Source organism: Fukomys damarensis, unplaced genomic scaffold (genome assembly GCF_012274545.1).
Source record: "Fukomys damarensis isolate Sample0158 unplaced genomic scaffold, DMR_v1.0_HiC HiC_scaffold_28, whole genome shotgun sequence".
NCBI lineage: Eukaryota > Metazoa > Chordata > Mammalia > Rodentia > Bathyergidae > Fukomys > Fukomys damarensis.
In genome coordinates this window covers 249,399-268,403 of record NW_022900940.1, presented here as the reverse complement: position 1 = coordinate 268,403, position 19,005 = coordinate 249,399, and the positions used below count along the sequence as shown (strand labels likewise).

General features: G+C 45.9%; 2 protein-coding genes across 7 annotated transcripts in view; one reads left to right on the top strand and one right to left on the bottom strand.

The window, feature by feature from the left end:
* Cfap100 (cilia and flagella associated protein 100) overlaps nucleotides 1-11,733 on the top strand; it is a 40,399-nt gene extending 28,666 nt beyond the window's left edge. For 2 of the 6 annotated variants that reach the window (XM_010608071.3, XM_010608065.2), the window contains 4 exons: nucleotides 7,841-7,976; nucleotides 9,158-9,363; nucleotides 10,514-10,607; nucleotides 11,518-11,729. In XM_010608071.3, the coding sequence (XP_010606373.1) occupies nucleotides 7,841-7,976; nucleotides 9,158-9,363; nucleotides 10,514-10,607; nucleotides 11,518-11,631 (550 nt within the window). In that variant the 3' untranslated portion in view covers nucleotides 11,632-11,729. Of the gene's footprint in view, nucleotides 1-7,840; nucleotides 7,977-9,157; nucleotides 9,364-10,513; nucleotides 10,608-11,517 lie in introns of those variants that run through there. The other 4 variants (XM_010608064.3, XM_010608067.3, XM_010608066.2 and 1 more) reach the window with 4 other exon arrangements.
* Nucleotides 11,734-11,817: 84 nt separating this feature from the next.
* The window catches only part of Zxdc (ZXD family zinc finger C), a 40,112-nt gene continuing 32,924 nt past the window's right edge, over nucleotides 11,818-19,005 (bottom strand). The window contains exons 10-13 of the mRNA XM_010608077.3: nucleotides 17,000-17,166; nucleotides 16,761-16,814; nucleotides 14,757-14,858; nucleotides 11,818-13,629 (exon numbers count right to left, since the gene is read on the bottom strand). Of these exons, the coding sequence (XP_010606379.1) occupies nucleotides 13,543-13,629; nucleotides 14,757-14,858; nucleotides 16,761-16,814; nucleotides 17,000-17,166 (410 nt within the window). The 3' untranslated portion in view covers nucleotides 11,818-13,542. The remainder of the gene's footprint in view (nucleotides 13,630-14,756; nucleotides 14,859-16,760; nucleotides 16,815-16,999; nucleotides 17,167-19,005) is intronic.

Here is a 19,005-nt window from a genome sequence, read left to right as displayed (position 1 = left end):
TATTGGTCTTTGCATTGTATGGATTATGTCCTATTCCCCAACCCTCTACAAGCAGAAAGGAAATTTTCCTTTCCATTGTCCTTTTTTCTTACAGAAAGCACATTGATTTGGCCCTAGTCTTTGGTTTACTGAGACCTTTATGTTGGCTGTGGCCCAGGGGTCACTTGTCAGTATTGAGAGTCTGTCAGTAGGTACACATGGGCCAACTGGCTGACAACGAAGGCCAACAGCCTGCTAGTAAGCGGACTTGGATTTTGACCCTTTCTTCCTCTTTTAGATCCTCCTTACATTTTTCTTTCCTGTCTTGATTACTTAACACCCTGCTAGCCAGGTCCACCAGTTGTGAACTAGGGTCATCATGTTCTAGTTCTATCACTTGGAACTTGTGCCTCATGCCTGGCATCTCCGAGAGGTAAAGTAGGACTTCATCATTTCTTTCCCTTCTATAGTATCAGGATCTTCTATAGGAAGTGGGATATGTAGCCTTGTGTTTTCTTTTCATGTTTCCAGGAATAAAGATGGGTTCCTTTGTGAGCTCTGGTCCACTTCCTTGACTTTGTTAGTAGGCATTTATCTTGTAGTTTCAATTCCCTTAAGGGCCATATCCCAGTAGTGCCTAAACCTTACCTGCCTTACTTCAGAATCCAGGACCTAGGCATGATCTCTATATGGGACTGCCTCATCCCTGTGGGTATTGTTTGCTTTTTTTCTTTTCCTATTTTTAAGGAACAAAGTTCTTTTCTGTTTCTAGAAGAGATATTTTTATAAGGGACTGGACATCAATCCAGTTTGATGAGGCTAAGAAAAATCTCTGGCTTTCCCCAATCCCAACTGGGTCTTCCATTTGTAAAGATCTGAAGTGAAGGGGGCATATATGTTTATCATCTTTCCTTTCTACTGAAAATTAGCCTAAGGAGCATCATATGTGAGGATTGGCAAGAGGTACCTTTTCAGGAGCTGGCATGGCTGTCTTTAGGAGGAGCCGTGAGGGGTAGGAGGATGAGATTGGTAGGGTAAAGGAGTATCAGAAATTAGGGCCTCTGGATGATGAGGATATCAGAGACAAAGGAGGGGCTATCAGCCTAGGTAGGGGTAAGATTTTAAGGGACTCCTGGGGGAAGGCATCTAATACTGTAGTATGTACTTCTATTCTTTGGGTATTATCTTTGTTGGAATCAGTTTACCTTTTTTTGTATTCCCTTATTTCGGTAGATATAAAAAAAACTACATGTAAGAAACTTCATCCTATTTCGTCTGTCTTTGACTGGAAAGGTCTAATTGAAGAATGGAGTTATAATTTAGGGAGCAGTAGGGGAGCAAATTTCCTGAACCCTGGGCTGGAATTGTGGGCAAGCAGCATACTGGAAGCAAATCAGCTGCTGTCAAGTTAGTGAGTGATATCTAAATGATTTCCAATTTTGGGGGACATAGACTCTTAAATCCATAGCTGTTCTCTACTATCTGGGACATCTGGTTCCCCATACCTTTTGAACTCTTATTTTTTCCCCTCTGGATTCCAGCTTTCTAAGAGTAATTTCCAATGGCTGATATACAGAGACTACAAAAACTTGACTACTGATAATTTTCAACCCTTTCAAGCAAAAAGTGATATATGCTGGTGATAGGGGTACTGTCCAGGGTATCAATGATCTCCTGAGTTCCCTTAGAATGGTTTATCAATTCAAGATCTTTTCTTTTTTGGTACTGGGGATTGAACTCAGGTCCTTGAGCTTGCAAGGCAGGCGGCAGAACCACTGATCTAAATCCCCAGCCCTCAAGATCTTTTCAATAGAGGGATATCACAGAATATGTGAGATCTCATTAGGTTGAGTATGAGCTGGCAAATCAGAGAGACCGCTGGTCCTGTGCTATGATAGGATTCTTGAGCTTAGGGGTTGACTATTTGCCTCTCACCCCACGAATGACAAATTTGAGCCCTATTCAACAGGGTGTGCCTTACCATTGGGTCCCAGTGAATATTCACTGCGAGGCAAATTTTCTTTTTGAGTCTTGTGGAAGCTTTGCAGCTACGGGAAAGAGGAGGGGGTAAAGTCCCCCAAATATCGGTGAGCAATGAGCAGCACAAAGGAAACAAATGGGGAGAAAATCCAGATGAAGCTTTAAGAAGTGGAAAGATGCTTGTTAGCTGGGCATGGTGGTGCATACCTATAATCCTGGCACTCTGGGAGGGTGAGGCAGGAAGATTGCAAGTTTGAACCCTGCCTTGGAGATTTAGCAACTTACTGAGACCCTGTCTCGAAAAGAAATTACAAACAAACAACAACAACAAAAGAGCTCTTAGGGATGTAATGTAGTGTGCAGGCCCTGGGTTCACTTGAGTTCAATTCACAGTACTGACAAGAAACAGGTATGTTCTTGGACATTGTACACGAGCTGTGGCAGTCCGTCAGTATGGAGAAGGAGTAAATATCTTCATTTCCCAAACCATTCAATGCTTTACCTTGGTTACACTGGTAGGTGATCAAGTAACCTAGTCTCTTGCTGAGGGGACACAAAGCTTTATCATTAAAAGATCAGGATGCATAAAAAGTAGAAAGTTCAGGTGGTTTTGGGAATCAGGATAATTTAGTCACAGTAGGTGTCAGGGGGGATGGCTGGCTTGGAAAGCAACCAGGGAAGTAAAATGGCTCTAGAGATGGGCTTTGGTGCTTGCAGCATGCATCCAGCGATGGCTGCTGAGGCCTAGGCAGTGCTGCAGATCAGCTGATGTGGGACAGGCACATCAGCCAGGGAGCAGGGTACTCAGGTAAAAAGCAAAGCCAGGGCAACATGTAGAAGGAGCTAAAGCAGGCTTTTGGTTCTGAAAATGACTCTTAGAATGGTTCTAATTCTGGGGCCACAGTTGGCTGGGAATCAGCATCCTATGCAAGGTCTGGCAGTGGTTTTGATGGAGGCTTTGGCTCAGGTATGGATTCTAAATCTTGCAGGTGGGGAACGTAGATAGTGAATGATAGTTGGTTATTACAGAATGGTGGGAATTATAAGCATTTTTTTGACATTCAGTGGACATCCACGTCTGTTGGAATTCTTTAAGTGTGTGTGTGTGCGTGTGTGTGTGTGTGTGTGTGTTTTACTAGGATTGAACCCGGAGCCTTCACTGAACCTTTCTCTTTGAAACATGACCTGACTAAACTGCTAAATTGTCCTGGCTGGGCTGAAACCTGTGATCCTCCTGCCTCAGTCTCCCAGAGTGCTGATACTATAGATATGTGACACCATACCTGGTTTAAGTTGAGTTCTGCTTTTAGACAACCCAAAGTAGTTGAAGATGTCAACACTTGTATTTACTTTCTCCCCCGCCCCCCTTTTTTTTGGTACCAGGTATCAAACTCGGGTCCTTGCACTTGCAAGGCAGGCAGCAGAACCACTGAGCTAAATCCCCGGCCCCTACTCTCCCCCTTTTTTTGACTGCTATGAATGCTTTATGGCATATGTTCTCTGTTACAGGTATGTAAGCGTGCTGATGGGAACTGAAGCTGATGGGCTAAGAACATGGACTAAGCTTGTGGTATTCTTTACAGGAGTACCTGGAAGTAGAGTGAGTCCAGATATCTCAAAGAAGGGTAGAAGTTCTGATGTTTCTTAGCTATTTATGAGAATGTGCTTTACTTTATGACTTTGGACAGAAAAATCTGTCCCCAAACAGCTATCAATATTAAATCCACCTGAAGAGAGGCACCAGAAGCTACTTTTCCCATCAGGGCTGGTTGTTCCACTTTAATTTTTCTTTTGATGTCTTCATTCAGCAGGAAATGTCCAGATCTGACCTATATCCCACAGAGTTATAGAATAGACATCTGATAGTGGGATACTGAAGCCAAGTATTTAAGGTCTCTCTCACCCTTTGTGCACCTAACTCTGTTTCTTTTTACTTCCCTTGACCCTTGTCTTTCTTCTCTGGGAAGCTATCTGCTCTATCCTGTCTATTATGTGGGAGTAGGTATACTAAATCAGTAACTGGATTAGCCTGAAGACATAATCACAGAAATAATCACTGGGTTTCTTGAGACTGACAGAACTGAAAAACATCTTGTGACTAGGTGATTAAGACCAAGTATGCTTCATCTGGCCAGAAACCTGGATCCTTCATCAGTGAGAAGGCACCTACTGGTCTGCAGTTACCCATCAGCCACCTGTATGTATAGTACTCCTAAATCATCTCCCAGGCGGGAAGGTCCTTCAGCTGCTCTCCCATCTTGTGATCAGCTCATCATTATGCAACTCTTTTTCTGCCATCCTTGACTAACTGGCTTCTGTCATGTGGTGAGCAGACCAAAGCCTTGTGTGCTAACAATTCCATCTTGTGTTGCATTGCTTGGACTCAAGTCACTAGGCTCAGCACGCTCAAACAGGTAAACCACAGGAGGCAGGTGGTACTGGGATCTTAAAATCTGCCTACCACAGAGACAGCCTGCAGGGACAGCCATCAGCCCACTGGGCTCTTGAGGCCGTTGAAGGGAGGAATACACTAAAATGGGCATGAGGAAGTTTCTGAAGTGAAGGCCGTGCTCTGTGTTGTGTTGGTGCTCACACAGGTATATGTTTGTCAAACTTCATTCAACTGTATACATAAAATGGGTGTATTTTATGATATATAAATTATACATTCTTGACAAACTTAGGATTATCTAAGGTGTTGTCACTTGCCTTTGGACACTGAGTGCAGGTGCCTAACAGTCACAGCATGAGCTTCTCTCTTGCTTCTTTGGTCAAGAGGACAGAGCATCCTTTAATTCTCTGCCAGGGAGAACAGGAGCTCTTGTGCACCATGTCAGTGGGTGCCGCCCTGGGTTGTGTCCCTGTATGCCTCCCTTGCCTCCCTGAGTCTGTCCTGCTCTTGGCTAACCTTGCCACAGCCAAAGGACCCAGAAAGATGGCATCTGGGACTCAGAAGAGAACACAGGTGTCCCAGAACTTGGTTAAGATAACTTCAGACACAGTGCATTCTGTGCTGCTTCATCAGTAGTCGGAGTGAGTGTGGGCAAGACAGGGACCAAGAGGAGGAGGGTGAGCAGAGGGCTCAAGGAACAGGGAACACCGAACTCTGCCACAAGGAGCATGGGATAAAGAAAGATGACTTACATTGGAAGCACTTCCTAGACGCCACAAAGCTGTTGGCTTCCTCCAGGAAGAGCCAGCCCAACCAGAAAGTCAGAAAAATATGGAGGACAGGATCCAGCAGAAGCCCAGCCTTCCTACTGGGAGGGCTGAGCCTCAGCAGTCATGCTAGACATCTGCACGCTGTGGCCACCACCCACATGTGAAAACAAGGTTCCACAACTCAGGAGAGAACTGGACGGTCACATCAGCCTTTGCCCAGAGTCCAGCTCAACGTTCAAGGAAAACAGCACAATTCTTCTTAAGTTTCTGGCACTGGAGTCATGGCGACTTCCAGGAAAATGTTTCCAAGAAACATAAAAAAGTAGATTCATGAAGAAGATGAGTGTGAAAATCTAAGTAACTGTAAATACGGCAAGAATTAAAGAAGACGTTTTAATTCCTCTCTTAGATGCTACATCCCTGCCACCTGGGATCAAGTGATTCCTCCACCTCAGCCTCCTCGGAGATAGGATGACAGCTGCGTGCCATAGTGCCTGGCTCCTAGTGTCTGTGAATCTGATGTGTCACTTTGATGGGTTGCAGGAAAGCCCCCAGGGGTTAAGATTATGAGAAGTCTGAACAAAGCCAAATGTGAGGGAATCAAAGGACAATAAAGGTTGGCATTCACAGGCCTGTAATCCTAGCTACAGTGGTGCCTTCATTCATGAGCTTAATTCTTTCCATGATTCTGGTCCCAGAATTTTTTCCATCATTCTGGTTGCAACCAGATTGCAAGAATAATACATATATACTTGCATTTTGGTAGCAAATACAATTTTGGAGCAAATTCTGCAGCCAGAATCATGGAAACAGCTAAAGTTCGTGAACCACGATACCACTGTATTTGGGAGGCTAAGGCAGGAGGCTCTCAAGCTTAAGGCAAGGCTGGAAAGTTTAGTGAGACCCTTCTCAAAATAAAAATACAAAAAAAGAGTGGAGATGTAGCCCAGCATGTGCATAACTCTGAGTTCAATCCCTAGTACCACAAGAAAAATAAAATAGAAAAAAATAAAAGAGGACAAAAATAAGCTGGGGAAGTTCCCAGAACTATAGGAAAAGGACAAGGAGATGGAATGACCCAGGTAGGACACATACAAGTGATGTGTGGAAGGAATCCCATGAGATGAGGGATGAGCAAACTGGAGATGAAGTCAGTGGGACTGTGGATCAATAGGTCCCTGAACCTCACTGAAGTCAGGAAGAGGGGCTGCTCTGAGACACACTTTATAAAGCTTTAGAGTAACTGGTGAAGTGGGCAAGAAAAATAAGAAACCAAGTATTTATGAAGGAAGTAGAAAGGATGCATGCTTTACCCTGTGTCTGCCAGAACCCTAAATGTCAGTGACAGCGCAGCAGAGATCTTGAGTTTGCTGGGGAATAGGGTTTTTAATTTAATGCTATTTCCATTCTTGTTGCTGCAGCTGTTTGGGTAGGATTATGCTGTTTCTTTTGGTCTTTTATATGATCTTTATTCATGTCTAATGGAACTACTTTAAAATAAAAGGGTTGTACATTTTCGGGTTAGATGTTCCCAGGTATTTATAAAGAGATCGTCTTTCCCATTATCTTTAGGGACATATCTTATAACTTCTGTAATTTAGCCCAATAGCTGAGAAAATGTTAAACATACAAACATAAAAATGTGGAATGGTATAGCAGATCTCACGTTCCTTCACCAGCTTCCACAATTACTAACCAGTGTTTCACTAGACCCCTGCTTCCCTATCTTCTATATGTCGTTTTGAAGCAAATTCTAGACACTTTCACATTCTCTGTAGACATTTTAGTAGGCATTTCCAAAAGGGTAAGGATTTTTATACATAAACGTAATACTACCATTACAGTTAAAAAGACTAATTCTTAGGGGCCATATGTTAAAATTTCTAATGTCTCATAAATGTCACAGTGGTTGTTTGTAAAACCATTTGTTTGAATTGGAATTACACTTTTTTTTTTTCAAATGACTTTATTAAGGCATAACTGACATACAAAAAGCCATGCATGCTTAATTGTACGGAATGTGATTTCATCATGTACTGTGATGGTCAGGTAATTTTTTCTCCATTTCTTTTTTGAGGCAGGGTCTTGTTCTGTTACCAAGGTTAGTCTTGAACTGGCTCAATCAATTCTTTTGGTTCAGCCTCCTGAATGCTGAGACTACAGTTGTGTGCTTCAAAAGCTTGGCCCCTTCGTGTGATGTGTCACTTCGATAAGTATGTGCTCAGCCATCCTTGAATCCCAAGGTTCCCTACTTGGTCATGGTGTGCAATCCTTTTAATGTGCTGGTGAATTTTGAGGATTTTTACATTTATGTTCATCAAGGATGCTGGTCCTAGTTTTTTTTTTCCCTTGTGGTATCTTTTGTCTGGCTTTGGTAATACGGTAATACTGACTTCAGTATTGAGCTTGGAATGTTCTTTCCTTTTTTATTTTTTTAGCGGCGTTAAAAGGATTGATGTTAATTCTTAAATGTTTGGTAGAAGTCACCTGATCTATGAAGCCATCTGGTCCTAGATTTTCCTCAATGTTGATAAAGATTTTAAGTGTCATTCCCTCAATTCTACCAGCATCTCCGACTTCCTGACATGTAGACAATTTGGCCTCTTATGGTCCTGTAGCCATCAGGACAAGGCCATACAGATGGTGGGCCAGGCTCAAAAAGGGAACATGCTCTGGGCTGCACTGAGTGAACGATCCTCTACCCCATCCCACAATCCAGGGACAGGGAAGTCAACCAGCTAAAGCAGTGGATCACCACACTGATGATGTCCATTACCAAGGAGGAGGACACTGCTGCTGAGCTGGAGCTCAAATCCCGAGTCTTCCACTTTGGGGAGTACAAGGGCGATCAGCAGGTAGACATGCAGTGGATATAGGGAGGGGAACCAACTTACTTGCAGGTGACTGCAAGAGCAGTTACGATAGCTCATGGGAACTGGGGCCCAGGTACAAGGTTCCAGCTCACCTCCTAGGCTCTGTGGGCCTGGCTAAAAGGTTCCCCCAGAAGGAGTCATCCCCAGGCACTCATGCTGTGCCCGCTCAGCTGTCCCAAATGCCTGTTTACTCCTTTATGTTAACTCCACAAATTCCCCCACCCTACCCTACCCTCTCTCCATACTGGGGATTTAACTCAGAGCCTTCACACTGAGCTACATCCTCAGCCCTTTTCTGATTTTTAATTTTGTGACAGGGTCCCACTAAATCACTAAGTTGCCCAGGTTAGGTTTGAACTTGTGGTCCTCCTGCCTTAGTCTCCCAGAGTGCTGTAATTACAGGCATGTGCTACCATACCCATCTTGTTTGCACCATGCCCATCTGGTCTGCTTCTTAAACAAACAGTGGCCTTCAAGGCAACCCTGGGGCGGAGGAAGAGGTGTGTCCTCAGGCCAGGCTGGGAGTGTGAGAGAACTGTGAGGTGAAAGAGGTTAGAGATATTCTTGGCAGCAGGAACTGGGGTCTGGCCAGGGGCTCAGCAATACCCATACGGAGAGCAACTGGAGGCCTAATCCACTATGATACTGCCAAGTGCCTACTGTGTGCCACTGGGCCAGGGACATCAAAAGTGGGCATATCACCTCTTCAGCTAGGCTTCACAGGGCACTGACTCTGCCCTTGGCCTAGCCCAGGCCTTTTTGCCTGCTGCTCTTCTCTCCTCATGCACAACTGCAATTGCAGGAGCTGTTAACTATTTTCTAAATGTCAGAGCAAACTAAGAGGGAGTTCAACTGCCTGGGCTACACAAGACACGGACCTATGGGAGCTGGGGTCAGTGGAAGGGGCTCCCCGGCAGAGAGGAGACTGGATCTTGGTGGGCTTATCAGGGCAGCAAGGGGAGGATCTGAGTCAGGAGTAAGCCTCAGTGGGGACAGGGCTGGTCTGGCTAAGAAATTCCAGTACCTAAATTGTTTTGAACCATTCTCTGAGTACCCACTCCAGCTGCTTCATCCTGGAGGTCAGCAAGCCATTGACATGGGGGCTGGTACCAGCAGGTCGAGGTGTGAGTGTGGGCACAGCAGAAGTCTGCTCTGCTCTGCAGGATAAGCTGTTGGAGAGCCTGAGCTACAAGGTGCAGGATGTGTACCGGCACTGTGTGGGCACCCAGCAGGAAGCCAACTTGGGCACCGTGCAGATGCTGACCATTATCGAGCACCAGCTGGATGAGCTGCTTGAGAACCTGGAGCGTGTTCCCCCAGCCAAGATTGAGCAGGCTGAGAAGGCCAAGGAGAAAGAAAGGCGCATGAGGTGAGCTGTTCTGCCCTGCTGCTTACCATACCTGCTCCTGCCCTAACCTGGCCCGGAGGCCCATGGCACCCATGGTTACTGCCCTACAGTGAACTAGGGAGACAGACCCCACCCCACCTCCCAGCGCTCCATGCTGTAAAATGGCATCTTGGGTCTGGTGTACCAGAGAGGGACTCAAACTTAGCTGGAGATGACAGTGATTGGTAACATGGATTCAGGGGCTGAGAAGATGGGAGTCTAAGTCAGGGGCATATGAGGGTACAGCCAGCAAAGCTTGGATCCCAAGGACAGAGACATCAGGATAGGACTTTACATGGGGAAGGCCAGGGCCAGGTAGGATTTAGTTACTTATTTTGGGTTGGATGGGGTTGAGGTTGGCAGCAACCGTTAGGGTAAGCACACACAACTGACAACAGTTCAGGTATGGAGGCTGGGTGCAGGGGCTCTCAGTTGTCCCCAGGAACCCTGGGTTAGGGTCAAGTATTGGGGTAGACAAGTGCTAGCTTGCATGTCTAGTGGAACAAGTGGGCATGGGTTCATGTAGAGGACCCCATAGGATCCAGGTTAGACGCGGGTCATGGCCCTTCCAGCTTTTGGGTTGCCTGGGTCATTCTCTTGTCAGTGCAGGACCCTGAGATACAGCTTCTGCAGATGTCTGTTTCTCCCACAAATATGAGGGCTTCTCCCGTCAGTCCGCAGCACTCAGCTTTGAGTGGGGACTGGACAAATGTTCGATGGCAGGAAGGAACCAGGGCCACTGTCCTAGCTGGGTCCTGGGCCACCATGGGTGACCACGAGGCTATTGGCACACAAGTCAGGGATGAGGATATGAATAGAAGAAAATGTACCCCTTGGGGGTGTCCAATCTGAATCTTCTATCAGCTCTGTAGAAGCCAAAGCCAGCTCTCAAGGAGCAGAAGCCAAGGTCCAGGCAGAGCCCTGGTTACCTTTCCCTGGGCCCAGACCAGAAGCAGTGGTGCTTAGGCTGCAGGCAAGTGGCAAAGCCCTGACATGGCACGAAGAGCAGAAGAGTTGGGTGTATTTTTATATATTGGACATGGTCTGCCCGGCCCAAAGGCCTTGTGGGGACAGGAGTGGAAAGGAGCTGTGGGGGCGACCACGGTACTGCATGACATCTCTTGCCACCTAGGCTTCGGGAAGAGAAAGTCCAGTTGCAAAGGATGTTGCAGGAGGAGCGACTGCAGCGGGCTCAGACCAGGGCCCAGGCTGAGGTCAAGAAAAAGGTAGGGAGGAATAACTGAGGTCACTGCTAGGGAAGGACTCTAGAGGTCCTGCAGATTGAGCCCCTAAGACCTTCTTTGCAAACAGTGTTGCTGGGGCTGAAGGGAGGCAGCTTCTTACAGAGCAAAGCCAAAGTGGGGCAGTGTCTCAGCTGCCAGGCACTCCCACTCTCAGGGCTGCATCCTCAGAATGCCCTTCCCAGCCCTATGCCTGTACTGTCTCTTTCCTGCACACACATTCTGCCAAAGATGGTCTCAGCATCACCCTTCCACTTGTCAGGTACTTGTCTATAATCCAGGTTACACAGCTGGCACCACAGCTCAGTACCATGTCCCACTGCCCCACTATAGACCCCAGGCCAAACTTATCATCTGTTGCTGGGGTCCCCTACTGCTGGTCTGAGGATTTTTTGAAATAGGAAGCCTGGTTGTAAAAGAAGGCCTGGAGCTGAGCATGTTCTCCATCAGACAGATAAGCAGGTGGAGAAAAAAAAAATGTCAGTAAGGGAAGGGTGAACACTGTAGGGCAGTGATGGTGAACCTTGAGCTTTTAATGATACAAACAGCCTGCTGTGGGAGGTGTGCCATGGGTTACCACCACTGCTGCATGGTCTCCTCTGTAAACCCACAGCTAAGGAACTGGGTTCACTCAGTTTAGCTTGTTATTTCCCAGGTGACCCCTTCTAAGAGGCTTACTCCACACTAGGCTTGAAAACTGCTGCATGAACTCCACACTCCTAAGTTACTTAAAACTCCAGCTCTTGGCCTGCTGGGCCAACCTGGCCTCACAGGAGTAGATGTTAGACCTCTTCCCTACTGAGGGAAGGGGCACATGGGCATTGTGGTGTCTGCATGACAGTCTTGGGACAAGGTGGCATAAAACTCAAGCTCACCAAGCTCACTTCTCTTGCAGAGAGGCAGAAAACTGGTGTGCCGCTCCCACCCTCCAGCTCCCAAAGTAAAGGACACCTCTGATCACACGCTGATGGACAAGGATGAGGAGGAGCAGCTGTTCTTCTTCACTTAGCATTTACCAGGCCACAGCTGGCCTGGCTGAGTGCAGAAGAGGTCAACAGCTGAAGCAGGCTGGACCTGAAGGGACCCTGCCTCTGCCCTAGTCTCTCCTATAAGCTTCCTGAAATAAATTTATTTCTCTGATGTCTTCATGGCCTGATTAAGGAAGCAGCCACCATCACCAACTCTAAGCATTCTTCTCTAATCATTTGACCCTGAGCAAATGCCTGAGAAAAGGACTGTGATGTTGGTTCTGATCTGAAACAGCTGGGAAATAGAAGCCAATCCATGCTGGGATATGTGCCGTCATTCGCACAAGACAAAAGCCAGAGGCAAGCAGGCTAGATGAAATGGTTTCAACAACGTATACGTAGTTCCTCAAATGAAGCCAGGATGAATACATTTGATGTGTGATAATACAAAAACTTTTATTTTTTTTCACTAGGAGTTGGGCCCATGGCCAGCAGGGAGGAAGCCTCAGTCCCAGAACACTAAGCCTGTCCCAGTCACCTGATGGTAGACACTTACTAGGAACTATGGGAGAAAGGCAAAGCCTTACCTACAGGATGGGCTCCTAGGTGCAGGTCCTCCTCCTGGAGGAGAAAAGGATGCCTTGTTTTCCATTACAGAGAATAGAGCACTGGATAACATTGTGGGAAAATTCAACCCCTCAACTTGGGTCTCAGATGCAGCATGAAGATCTGTGAAATGGGTCTGTAATTCCTTTGTAGGGAACAGCACCTAGCAGACAGCACCTCAAAGCAGGACACAGAGAGGACTTACACTTGAACTAGGCATCCTTCTGAAAGCTAAAGTCTCAAAGTCTGAGAAATAAACCCAGAAAAGGAAGTCTGGATGACTCTATGTCTGAGAATCAAACAGCATCTGAATAAGCACACACTTCAAAAGGCACAAGGAAATACAAACTTCTCAGTCACCCCATATTCACTTTAACTAACAAGTATGTCCAAGGGAATCAACTTAGCTGCTTTTGCCACAGACCTCACTGTGTAAAAATATAAGCAGACCTATTATATGCACATCTACAACCCCAATAGGAAACATATGAATACTATTACAGTCTTCCATATAATTTACAGTATTTAGAACATTGCTTTATAAACTGTGGTCAAATTACTATTCATGAAGGACCAAATATGGAATTTAGAAAATTTAAAAAGTTTTAACAATCCCATTCCCAAACTGTGAGCTATCAATTTGCTCTAGAAAAAGGCTCACTAATAGGCCACTGTCAGGCCTCAAGACACAACAACCATTTTCTTCCTAAATTAGCTGCCTGTCTGCTTTGCCAGAACATGGACCAGAATTTGGCTTCACTGTGGCAATGGGACAATTTTGGCCTACAGTGTGGCAAAAACAACCCATTCACGAAAACCACTGAACATGTTGAGACATGGCCCATTATGTGAACTCTCAGAAAAGGAAAGTGGGACTTCTAAATTGCTCTTGGGCAAAATATTAAAACACTGAAGCTGAAAGGTTGCATCTGGACTTACTACAGACAAAGTTGTATTTTAGCAGGGAACCTGCGCTTAACCCCACTTCTTGCACAGATCTTTTCTTTTTCTCTTTGAATGCAACACGTGTTATACACAGCTCAGATCCACCAGGATCTTGGGAAAGGGCTGTAACGCACAACTGAGAATGGACAAAGTAGTGTGCATCTCACCAAAGCACTGTGCTTGTAAAGGCATTTTTAAAACGTACAGCCCCACCCAACTGGTTCCTGATAAAACAGCAGGAAACATGTTTGATAAACATGTACTCTAGTCTCTAAAGAAATATGCTGGACTTCTAGGCAGAAACCAAGTGGGGGTCCCCAGGCCCTGCAGCACATCATCTACTTCATCCACTGAGCACAGCCTGGAGGGTCGCCCTGACCTCACTCAGGCAGGGCTTGCTGTCACTGCAGGTCCCGAAGGTTGATGGTGCTTCCGGGCACCAGTGCAGCCTCAGGCCCAGCAACAGCTCCAGGCGCTGGAAGCACCTCCTGTAAAGCCAAGCAGAGCAGTGAGGAGGGAAACAGGAGGGAGGCAGGGCAGAGGCCAGAACCCAGCCCTGCTGTTTCTTACAACAGGCAAGTAAACCCAGAGGGGCTGGCAGCAATAAGACACTTCACTTCTTAATTCAAAACACGTTCTTCCCTTATTTTTAACCTGTGTCCCTTGAAAGAAAAATGTCAAACTGTCAATAACTCAAATGAACTCAACAACTAACTATACATTTTCCAGATTTTTTTCTATATCCACATATATTCAAGCACCCACATATATTTTTAGAAAAATGGAATCATCTTTGTTTAGCTTTGAAATCCTTTCAAACCCTTTTGTGTGGTAAGCAGCAAAGTGTCTTGGGGTGCAGGAGGTGAGCCTGCACCACACCCGCACTGTCTAACTGCCTGCTCCTACTGGAAGAAATACTCCTCCTTTGGCATATAGGATGTGGTGGATTTTGGCTATTTTACTACCTAATTTCCTGAGAAATGGTCTCATAAGTGGTTTGCAGGACAGAAAGAGTACGTGGTTCTGAGGTTTTTCTGATAAATGCTGCTAAAATATCCTCCACTTTACCCTCCTCCAGCTGTCTAGGAACCTGGCCTTCTGCCTCTTGGAACTGCTTTATTTGATTAATTTGTTTTCAATGTTAAATGTTCAAGCTCAATTTGAATGTAACAAAACTAAACTATGTGAATAGATTTTAAAAATACACTTAAGTCAAACTGTTAGAAATTTAATAAGCTACCCACTTTGACTATTTCATATCCAAATCTAAATTATCCATGGTCACCTCGTCTCAGCTTAACCACTTACTTAAGTTACTACTGAACGTTTAGGTCGTCTATCCCTCAAGGTAAAAACTGGCCATCTTACTTCCCATAGGAGAAAGTAAATAGAATTTTTAAATATAAAATAGTTCAAGAGTTTATTAAATTTCATCTTGTCTATGCTAAACTATGAGCAACAGTGAGCTGTACTTGTAGCCATGCCATTAACATACCTTTTCCAAAAGGCAGGAAAGACACCAACCCAATCAAAGCTTCACAGCAGGCCTACCTTAGCAACTAATCTGTATGCGACAGTAACAATAAGAAAACCAAGAGTTGGAAGGCATCCAGACCTGGAGGACGTAGACAGGCAAATCCATGGTGAAGTAGGGGTGGAAGGTGGGGGGCTGTGGGCTGAGGGCCAGCGGCAGGACTCCTTCACCTGAGGGATCATCCTGAGAAGGCAACAGTCAAAAAGGCCTTTCACATGTTTAAACACAGCACATCAAGATCCGTCATCCTGCCCTGCTCTTCTCTGTGGTGCTGAGTAGAGCCAGCCCACCTACATATTCTAGCTGTAGCCCAGGGACCTGGCAATAATTGGCATCAGGATTTGGGGGCTACTGGTTCCCCTGCCTGGCCTTACTCTCTCACCCTGATCCTTGCCCACGCCTCATAAGACTAAGTTAAATTGGGCCTAGAGTCTTCTGCTGTCTGGTTCTTTCCCTGCTTCCCAGTTCCTCCTTTTATCAAAACTCTCTCCCTTGGCCTGAGCCTGAATGCTCCCTTCTTCCCTTCTCCGAAGTGTTCATGAATTCCTTACTGATGCTCCCAGTTTCTTGTCAAGCTACACAGAGGGCTTCCCTGTGTGTCCACCTGCCAAGTGGAAGGGACCAGAGCAAATGGAGGGGCCCATGAGGGGCGGAGGTAGCCACATTACCCATGATCCAAACAAGAAAAGGGACACTTTGTACACTTCACTTGTCTTTCACATGCGTGTCTGGCCCACAGCTGACCATGACTCTGAGTGTCTTGTGCTGCTGCTTCACCACACCTCCTATTCTACTGTCTCGAGACCTTTTGGGTGTCAGACATTGTGCACTACTGTTTTCAACTTGCAGATGGCAAAACTGAGGCCAGAGTACTTAAGTAATTCACCAAGACTATACACCAGCTGACGGGGCAGATTAAAGATTCAAACCCAGGTTTCCTTGACTTCAGAGTGTCTTTTTCGGAGAGGGACCCTAACACTCACTATCCCTTTCCCAACTTGCTCATTTTCTGCCCATGGTAGCACCTTTCCTGCAGTCTCTTCACTTCAAATTCCTGGCCTTGCCTTCTCTACTTCTGACCTGCCAGCTATGACTGGGTTCCCTTCAGCCAAGTCTCTACTCTTTGCTGCCAGTTTCTCGGGGCACTCTTTACCTCTTCAAACCTGGAAGTGACGTGTTTTTCTGCTCACTTCTATGAACAGGTTTGAGTCCCTGCCTCCCCCTACCATACCTAGCTGTTTATGTTTCCTCCGGCACTCACTCTGCCTGCCTCCAGTTTACCCTTTAACCTGCTGAGTCCCTTCTCTCCCACATTCCTCAGCCCTATGTACTGTTCATAGCTGCTGTGGCCCTATTTCTTTCATAAGCCTCATCTAAGACCCAATGGATTTCATTTGTCTCTAAACTTTCCTTTTAAGTATCAAAACCAGAGTGAGCTCAGCACTTGGCTCTTTCTTGATATCTGTGGATGCCTTTGCTTACTACAGGGTAATCGACAGATCCCACCTGTGTGCAATGAAGAGGTGCGTGGGACTTAGACATGTGTCAGCTAGATCTCTCTGCATCTAAATTTCATCCTTCCCTACTTTTTAGCCCCTTAGATGTGAGACTGGAAGTGCAGATGTACATGGCGCTGTGGAAAGGTCTATGCTCAGCAGATGCTTAGCAACTGGCTGCAAACATCAAGCATCTGCTGAGACTCAAGAAGGTAGCTGGGTTTGATCTTCAGGGGCTCAGTGTGTGAAGACAGAAAAATGAACTGAAATAAAAAGGTTCTACCACCTTTAGCATAGGAAGGCTACACCTACTGGTGCGGTGGTGAGCAGTCCTCACAGACAGGGTGTCCAGTGTGGTTTAAGGAGCCCCTTCACTCAGAAAACAGTATAGATTCAGGGGGGTGGGTAGGGCAGTATCAGGTATCAGCAGCTTCATGGCATCACCACAGCCAGCCTCAAAAAGAATTCATCCTGCACAAGAAAGCCCCAGGGGCCCTTGGCAGAGAGGGGCACAGACATCTATACCTCAGAGAGGTGTAGGAGATGGACTGCATAGAGGAAATAGACACAGGATAACAGTGCCACAAACCTGATGCGTCAGTCCTAACATAGGTAAGAACTTGCACGGATGCAGTGAGACAGGCTGGGGAGAAGAGAGAAGCGGGGAGTTATTAAGCTGTCTGAGGTGTTAAACAAGGACTTGGGGCAGTTTAGAGGGAAGTGGGGCATTTTACTAGAAGGTGGTAGGGGACGTAGACACGGTGCTACCTCTCCCACCCAGCCTGCCCCTAAAGAGCTAAACTGCCAATGTGGCTCAGGGGCTCCTACCTGCAGCACTGGGAGCTGGATGCACTGCACCCCAGTCACTGGAGCCAGTGCTGGCCGACCTCCGCTGGGCACTGCGAGGTTCCCACACATGCAAATGTTCTGGCTTGCATGGAAGTGAGGGCTGATCTTGGCACCTTTAATTTTTCCTTGAGCAGACTCCGAAGCTCCTAAAAAAATAGATAAAATCCAGCACATCCAAAATATAATCTATTGGTTAGGCTCTTCCCTCACTACAGGGAAGACAGCTCTCTGGTTAACTGTCATTCTGCATAGCCTGATGGACTACAACTTCAAGAGTAATGACCATGAGGCAAGAGGTAAAACAAACAAATGAGCCACCAGGATTCTGATTAAAGACATACATATCTTCTTGTTAGACAGTCATCAGACCCACATTGTCCATTTCTTAAGGACAGAGACCCTGCCTTGTCCCTCTAACTCCATCAGCTGCTGGCAGGCAGGAGACACAAGTACAATCAAATGCAATGAGCTACATGGAGCAATAGAGTCAAGGAAAATACCGGAAGAAAGCAGCCTGTCACATCTTACTGCTGGGCAGTGCCAGACTCATGCTCAGCAATGGACTAAGTGGCTCCCAAATTCTTCAGACTGTTATTTGTTTTGTTCAGTTTCCTCTTCAAAGTCATTACTTCATTGTTTTCTTTTTTCTGTTTTTGGTTCCTGGGATCGAACTCAGGTCCTTGAACTTGTGAGGCAGGCGGTGGCACCACGGCCCTTCATTGGTTTTATAACTACGTGCTTACAAAAATTATTAAGTTCAAAGCAGAAAAAATACCCAGGAATAACCTAGGAGCAAAAGAAAGCTCCTGGAGTGGGCAGAGAGGTTACTGAAGAGTTCAATGGCTGAGCTCAAATCTTGGTCCATGGTGACCTTAGCCAAGTAAAACTGGGGGCCTCCATGTCCCGACCTGTAATATGGCAACAGCCCCTGACTCAGGTTTGGGGAGCACTAAGTACATGTATGATAAGAGACTGGACCAAGGAGAAGCTCACATTAAATGCCAGGGGATTTTCAGTGTGCTTACTGTTTTGTCCACATAGCCCTGTCTGGACATGTATCTATGAGTGGCTTGTAAAAGCTACTATGCAACTACAATCACACAAGTTATTCGGAACAAAAGAATTTAATTTTGTTGCACCTCACAAAATAAAAACAAGTGAAATGGGAGCATTAAGTTTCTGAAAATCATTTTTCCTGGAAATTTCTAATTGAGCTCAAGTTAAAGGAAATAAATAGAGGCTGAGGCAGGAAAATCTAAGTTCAAGCCCAGACTGGGCAACTCAGCGAGCCCTTGTTGGGGTGAAAAAACAAATAAATAAAGAAAGAAAAGACAGAAAGAAAAGTCTGGGGATGTACTTTAATACAAAGGCTCCGGATTCAACCCCTAGTACTGCCAAAAAAACCACCACCACCACTACCAACAACAAAAAACAACCCCTGAACCTCCTCTCCTCCCCAAAACTCACGAGGTTTGATTCTTCATTCAAGTTTTTTGTCTTTGTTCTGTTTCCATTCAAATGGGAGCAGTTGACTATGCTACTTAAGGTAAATTTTTTTTCCCCAAGCAAGTTTTAACTTTCTGAGCAGCATGTGCTGAGAGCTGACCTGCTGGCCTCACTGCACAGGTCTGCATCTCTTGCAGAGCCCTGTGTGCCACAGCTTCCTACACTGCATGCCTGCAGCCTTTGTATGCAGCACACAAAGCCCACTGGATATAAAGGCATTGGTCTGACAATGCCAGACACACGCTGCACTGACTCTCCCTGCACATAGCTTGCTGCTTTCTTCCCAGGTGCCTGAAGGATCTCTTTGAAGTACAAATACTAATAGGTTGATTTGATGGTGACAATGAGGGTAAAGGTTTGAGGATTTTTTTGTGTGGGCAGTGCTGGGGATTGAACTAGGACCTCACCATAGGTCAACAATCTAGGACTGAGCCACATCCCCAACAATTTATGATTTTTTTTTTTTTTTTTTTTTTTTT